General features: G+C 45.5%; 1 protein-coding gene across 3 annotated transcripts in view; it reads left to right on the forward strand.

The window, feature by feature from the left end:
- Frmpd1 (FERM and PDZ domain containing 1) overlaps window positions 1–7,669 on the forward strand; it is an 88,488-nt gene that overhangs the window by 45,774 nt on the left and 35,045 nt on the right. For all 3 annotated transcript variants that reach the window (XM_005362123.3, XM_013351948.2, XM_026786726.1), the window contains exon 3: window positions 7,171–7,328. In XM_005362123.3, the coding sequence (XP_005362180.1) occupies window positions 7,171–7,328 (158 nt within the window). The remainder of the gene's footprint in view (window positions 1–7,170; window positions 7,329–7,669) is intronic.

The raw sequence follows: 7,669 nt of genomic DNA on the forward strand, positions 1-7,669 counted from the left end.
TTTTGGTTTTTCGAGACAGGGTTTCTCTGTGGTTTTGGAGCCTGTCCTGGAACTAGCTCTTGTAGACCAGACTGGTCACGAACTCAGAGATCCGCCTGCCTCTGCCTCCTGAGTGCTGGGATTAAAGGCGTGTGCCACCATTGCCCGGCCTCACAAATTGCATTTTTATCTACACTGTTTGCCAAACTCTCTGCTTGAACTTTTTGTGAATATTGTGTTGTTCAGGTTGGCTGGAAACTTGGGATCTTCTGCCCCAGCGTCCCAAGTGTTGGGACTGCAAGCTTGTAACACCATGTCTACCTCTGAATCATGTGTTTAAAGTAATAACAGGCCTGGGGAGATATAATATAGTAATACATCACTTTCCCAGTGTGTGTAAGGCCCTGGGTTCCATCCCTCATACCACAAAAATAATAAATAGTAATGATGGAAGTTCTCCCCTCAATTGTGAGGGTGCTATACACACAATATCCACATTGACCCCTAGATATTGTCATAGCATGGGAATATCCCTCCGACTGTGACAACATGCTAACTCCCTTCCTGATACAGATTTGCCTCTCTTTCAGCTTTTTCTGAATACATTTCAAATTACAAAATCTGGTTTAGACCAGATTCAGCTTTTAAAGCCACTCTAGCTACACATACTAAGGTGTTTAAACATGGATTTAAGCTGCTTCTCTGAAAGCTGCAGGAACGTCAGAGTCCGCATAGAGATAAAATCCAGTTTCAGAGAACAGAGAAGGCCGCAGAATATCTGCAGTGTGATCTATTTCCACCTGACATTTTCTCTTTTCAGTGTTATTGATCGGCTCAGCATGAACTTATGACCTATAAGATTTAGCATTCGCCTCTACAAACTGTTCATGATAAATTGAATGTGTTTTTCTCTGCTCCTACCTTAGAGGTAAATCCAGTTATCGGATGGGAATTTCATTAGTATAACGCATCTTCTGCTCTTTGGGTGTAAGCTCACAGAAGTGGCCTCAGATTTATGACTGGCGCATTGCCACAGTGGTAGAAAGATATTTTCTGATCCCCACTTCGTTTGCTATTTAAAAGATGTCTCGGAAGAGGACATTTTGTTATAGAAGCCATTTCTTTCAGCCACTGTCAAATATTAAATGTTCCCTGCGAGAGAGGCCAGTTTGGTCGTGTAGGCCAGTTTGGTCGTGTACTTAGATAATCCCTTTTCAAGCAAAAGCTAGCCGTGGCCTTTGGGGAAAATGTCAACTCCAGACTTTGAGCCAAAGTCGCTGACGCCATCCAGGGATTAATGAACACAGCGGGCCTTGTTTGTCTACCATTGTTAGAGCGTGCGCCCTCTGCAGGGAAAGGGTCAGATAGCTGAAGCCCACTCATTTGGAAAGTGGATTCTGTCGAAACCCTGTGGTAAGAGTGTATGCTCTTTCTTTTATTCTCCAGTTACTGACACTCCCACTGGCTCTGAGTTCCTCCCGTGGATTAAGAGAGGTTCAGTTCTTGCAGTGCACACTACAGCCTAGAGAGGACTACAGCTTGACCATCATACATATGAGGGCTGTTTGAAATAAGGATAGTGTCTGGGTGTGATTCAGGCCTGTAATCCCAGCACTTAGGAGATAGAGGCAGGACTACCATGAGTTCAAGCCCATTTTCAGTTACATAGGAAGTCTGAAGCCAACCTGGGTTCAAATGTCATCAGACATGCTCAGAAAAACAGAGATATCAGGGAGATAGCACCATGGGTAAAAGTGCCTGCCGCACAAGCCTGACAACCTGAGCTCGATCCCTGGGAACTCTAAGGAAGCCAAATGCAGTGGCACAAGCCGGTCAGCCCAGAACTTCTATGGGGAAATGGGAGGCAGGAGAAGTGGTTGGAAGCTTGGGGCCAGCTGTCCTGAAGCATGTAGCTGGTGACAGAAACAAGAGAGAACCTGCGTACACACACTATTAAAAATAAGGGTAGGGAGAGGAAGACTTCTGGTTCTTTGGGCACATCCAGCAGCTGGAGATACTACTACCCAAATCATAAGACTGAATAGGAGTTGGAGAAATAGAGCACATGGTAGGATATAGTGGGATATATTGAGAACAAGAGCAGCGTGTGTGTGTGTGCATGTGTGTGTGTGTTTGTGTGTGTGTGTGTGTGTGTGTGTGTGTGTAGAACTCAAAAGAGACCAGTTCAGATAGAAACAGAATAACAGAATGGATGACTTGGTCTTGGAGGCTGGAGTGATGGGCAGGGGCTATCTGGATTTACAAGTCTGAATTAGGTCGGCCAGGGGAGACACAGGAGCAAGACAGAAAAGGCTGAAAAGTGGGGCGACTGGTTAAGAGCCTGTTGGCAGAAGTCCACGCAGGACTGAAATAGAACAGTCGCCGTGGAGATGGGAAGACACGCACTCTTTAGAGATCTTTTGGTATTGGGGGCGAGAGCAGAACCTCTGGGAATCAGGTCTGAGAAATTACTGTCACCCCAAGGATACCACTGACTGAGCTCCGGGACATGGCACAGCTGAGTCCTAGCTAGAACAGTGGTCGTAGAGCTGAGTGACATCCAAGTCAAGCAAACGTAAGGGAAAATGAACAGCAATAAGTTATACAACATTTTCATATCGCTAGTTACTAATGATTTCATATACATTTATACTTCTTGCTAATTCGTTGACTTTGTCGGAGTATCACGACTGACTAATGAGCACTATCATGCTACATATCTATAGGATTTTGCTCATTTCCTCACCCAGCAGCCCTGTCACTTACATACTGGAGAAGCCTCGGTGTTTTCTGTGCGTTAACATCTTCACCTGGTGCTGTGAAAAGCACACAAGCTGGCCTCTGCGTCCATGGAATCGTGTCTACTTCGAGTAATGGTATTTGGGTTAAAACAGCTTTCAAAGGTTCAGGTGCTCTGTGGTCTAAGGAGGAGAAGACATGTCAGTTGGAAGAGTTGAAACCTAAAGGTACAGCTAGCGTAGGTGGGATGATCAGGCCAGAGTGAAGGGCTGGGAGGGGACATAGGCCCGTGGATCTGGGTCAGCACTTGAAGACTGGGGATGGGGGACACAGGGCAAGGCTTACTAATGTTCTGTGAGTGGTTGGGAGATATGGTGTGTGTGTGTGTGTGTGTGTGTGTGTGTGTGTGTAAAACACAGAGTAAAACTTACGTTCTTTGAGTGGTTGGGAGATATGGCGTATGTATATGTGTTGCAAAACAACCACTGGCTCACCCTTAGAGAGTTCCAGTTATAGCTTAAAAGTTGTTCAGTCTCTTTATAAAAGCAAAAATACCTCATGTGCTTATTATGAGGGCTAAATGAATGTTACATATAGAACTATATTCCAGCACTCCTTCACTGATGGCTATGCTCCTGCTGTTACTACTACTGCTATTATTGCTCCCATTAGCTAATACATTTTGTTTTCTTCTTTTTGATGTTCGAGTAGAGTCTCTGGTGGCCCAAGCCAACCTCAAATTCACTGTGTAGCTGAGGATGACCTTGAACTCTTGATCTGTCTTCCTCTACCTCCCAAGTGTTGGAATTACAGGCATGTGCCACCATGCCTGGATATACTTTTCTAAATTTATTTTGTAATCTGAGAGAATTTCTAATCCATATGACCTTAAATCTACGTTTTAACTGAGTGCTTTTGTTTTCCTACATTTAATCCCCAGCCTCCACTCCAGGAACCTAGTTTAACCTGTGCCAGATTTGCCTTCCTTTATGGCTTCAATGACAGTTTCGTCATTCCCCTTGAATAAATCTCCCTGACCCTGAGCTAATGAATACACACCACTAATTTTGTTGGTTGAATCCTCTGGTGCTGTTTTCTAATTGCCTAGCATTAGTTCATTAAAAATGCCTGGCACCAAATACACCTTCAACTAATCTGTTTTTAATGAGTTGTTGGAGTCGTTCTGTGGCTTTTTTGTTTTATCCTCCAACTCCAATGATTTCCTTTGTAACCTCGGAAAAAGCTGTGGGCCAGAGACATGGCTCAGTGCCTAACAGTGTTTGCCATGCAAGCCTTCCAGCTTGGGTTCAATCCTCAGAATTAGGAAAAGATGGAAGAGGAGGATCGACCCCCCCAAAGCTGGCTTCTGACCTCCATGTGTATGCAGTGAATGAACACACACACACACTAAATGAACATGAAGAAAGGTTGATTAAATGTTAAACTTTCTTTTGTAACATTAAATAGGTATAATTACCCCCCCCCCTTTTTTGTTTTTTTTTTTCAAGACAGGGTTTCTCTATAGCTTTGGAGCCTGTCCTGGAACTCACTTTGTAGACCAGGCTGGCCTCGCTTGAACTCACAGAGGTTCACCTGCCTCTGCCTCCTGAGTGCTGAGATTAAAGGTGTGTGCCACTGCCACTACCCAGCTATCCTTTGCTTTTTTTTTTAAAGCCCAGATGATTGTTATTTTATGTGTATAAGTGTTTTGCCTGCATGGATGTATATATGTTCACCTTGTGTATGACTAGGGTAAGCATAGGCCCGCGGACATCACATTCCCTGGAAGTGGAGTCACAACAGTTGTGAGTTGCCATGTGGATGTTAGGAACTGAACTCTGGTCCTCTGCAAAAGTAGCCAGTGCTCTTAACTGCAGAGCCATCTCTCTAGTTCCAATGTTGAGAGCCTTCTCTCTGTGTGTGTTTGTGTGCATGTGTGTGTGTTCGTGCAACTGTGTTTGAATGGGTGCATTTTGGAACCAGAGGTTGGCATCTGGTATCATTTTCATTATTATTCTTATTTTTTTATATAGTGTCTCACTGCTCCTTTGGCTAGCAAGTCCCAGAGGTCTGCTTATCTCCACTCCTCCAGCTCTTGGGTTGAAGGGTTTATAGGGGTTTATGCTGCCTGGATTTATATGTGTTCCTGGGGCCTGAACTTGGGTCCTCATACTTTTCCCATGGTCATCACAGCCCTCAGATATTGAATTTTTACTTTCAGTGTAAAGTATGTTACTTATTTGTAGAAAGACCTTTTATAGTCTGGATAGTTGTGTGGCGGTGTGTGTGTGTGTGTGTGTGTATGTGTGTGTGTGTTTTCCTGTGTTACTCGGGCTGGCCTTGAACTCCTAGGCTCCACTTTCTTCCTATCTCAGCCTTTCAGCAGAGAACAACAGTTGTGTTCTGCAACCTTTTTATAGCTTTAAAGCCTGGAGAAACTGCAGTGGTTAAGAACACTTGCTGCTCTTGCAGTAGAATGGAGTTTGGGTCTCCACCCACCTTTGGGTGGCTCACAGCTACCTGCAAATCTAACTCCAGAGGATCCAGCTCCTTCTTCTGTTTCCGAGGGTACTTGAAGATGTGTGTACATACACACAGATATCCGTGCACAGACACATGAATTAGAATTTTTATATTTTTTGCTGTTTTTTTTTCTGAGATAAGAGTCTCGTGTGGCCCATGTACCGCACTGTGGCTTTGAACTCCTGATCCTCCTGCCTCCTCAGATGCTGCCATTGCAGGTATGTGCTGCTACCCCTAGTGTTTTTTGTTTTTGTTTTGAAGTAGGGTGGTCTTATATATCTCAGGCTGTATGTTATCTTGTGTCCCGTCCCTCTCCAGCCTTCCGAAAGCTGGACTTGTATGTATACTCACCATGCTTGGCTTAAAGTTTGGGTCTTAAAAGTCTGGACTGGCTATGGATTTACGTGACGTACATTTTCGTGATTTCCAGTTTTATGGTCTTTCTTGTGTTAGGTCTCTGTGCTGGTCTTCCTCACGGTAACACGTTCACTTCCTGGAGGAAGGGCCCTGCTTCTAAACAGTGGTGCTTGGGTCCTCTCTCCAGTTTTGCTAGGCTCCTCCATCAGTGGGCTCCTGGACAAATACTGCATGGGGTCTGGAAAACTGGCTCTGGAAGGCACTGTTTAATACTTCCTGGTTCTTGGCGGGACTTTGAGTCATTATAAATGACAGAGTCCAGTAGGTAAGGTCCTGTTGCATCAGGCGGAGTTCCTGACAGGGTTTAGTAAACAGACGAGCATCAATTATAGACACTGACTGCAGAGGCCTGGGGGAGCTGTTACTTCTCCACAGCCCTCGTGTTTGTAGTAATGATAAACACCTCTGCTCATTGCTCTGTGCCCTTCCTCAGAATGAACCGTTGAATGTTAGGGCAAAAAAAAATCATTTGCTGCAGACAGATGAAAAATAGTTTGGGGATTTGCTTTGTAGTTTTAAGGGATAGAAAACAACCTGATTTAGATGTAGTGAGAATAGGTATGGTTTTAGAGATTAGTACTGAGGCAGTCCTGGCTGGCATCTCATGCAGAAATTCTCACAGTGACAAAGCTTAGCAGAACAAAAGTGCATTCTAAAGCTAAGTAGGTAAACCACCTAAGGAACATCCATTTATAAGATAAGCTGTCATCAAACATCTAAGCAGATTAGACAGCTCAGAGGTTAAAGCACTGGCTATTCTTGCGGGGAACCAGAATTCGGTTCCCAGTATCCATGTTGTGTAGCTCATCACCTCCTGTAATTCCAGCTCCAGGGACTCCGATGCTCTCTTCTGGCTTCCACGAGTCCCCACGCGTGTGCACATACACACATGGGCACACACAGACACATTAAATAAAATCAAAATGAAACCTTTAAACAGAGTGGCTCTCGCTCCTGTACTTCCTGTGTGTTCCCTTCTCCGCTCCAGCAGTATTGTCTACTGGAATGGCCATCATTGGTCCCTCTGTAGTCCAGAACCTGGGCTGTTTCTCTAGGTGCAACCCAAACCCTCCCTCTTCCTGGCAGGATTCCTGTCCCCATCCCTGGAAAGTGAGAACTGCTCTTCCACCTTCTGAGTGCCCACAGCATCTCGTGACCTCACCCCCAGAGCGTGGTGCTGAGTCCTGTTTGGTATTGTCACCAGCATTGCGTCTCATCTCTCCCAACACTTGGAAGGCAGAAGGAGAAAGGTGTAGAGGTGGAGGCCAACCTAAACTGTATAACCGTACCTTATATCCCAAAACCAAGTGCTGAAGATTTAGCTTGGTGGCCGAGCTCTTGCCTACCACGGGCAAAGCCCTGGTTTGAGCCTGAAAGAAAAGGCCTGGTGTCTACTTAGCCTCAGCTTTCTCTGCCAGCCCTGGAGCTGTTGGTATCCACCTTCTGGAGTTCTGTTTTGTTTTGTTTTGTTTTGTTTTGTTTTGTTTTTTCAGCCTACTCCTTCTCTTCTAGGGCTAAAGTTGCTGCAGCTGATGAGTCACCCGGGAGCCCAGCGCAGGCTCTCACGACAGTGAGGCACACTGTCACACTAGACAAAGATGCCCTCCTCCAGAACTATGGATTTCACATTTCGGAGACACTGCCTCTCACAGTGGTGGCTGTCACAGCAGGTAGGGGCTGATGGGGAAACCGGAAAGGATCTAGTCCTCTTAGGGAAAGTAGCTTCTCCCTCCACACCCCATCCCCGGCCTGTAAGAAAGACAGAAAATGCTACCTGGGAAACTGGAAAATTCTGACCTCATTCTGTCTTGGACTTTTTACCTGATTTTTGTGCCAGAATGAAGTGGCCCTGGGATCACTTGCTGCTCTGAGCCCTAGCCTCCCACTGGCCTTGGCCCAGGGCTCTGCACTCCTGTGGCTTTCAGACCAATGTTGGGCAGGGAAGGTATTTGGCTAATCTGGCCCTCCCAACTATTTGAATCCTGCAGGTCCAGGCTGTGAAGTTTCTGAA

The sequence above is a fragment of the Microtus ochrogaster genome, linkage group LG5 (assembly GCF_000317375.1).
Source record: "Microtus ochrogaster isolate Prairie Vole_2 linkage group LG5, MicOch1.0, whole genome shotgun sequence".
NCBI lineage: Eukaryota > Metazoa > Chordata > Mammalia > Rodentia > Cricetidae > Microtus > Microtus ochrogaster.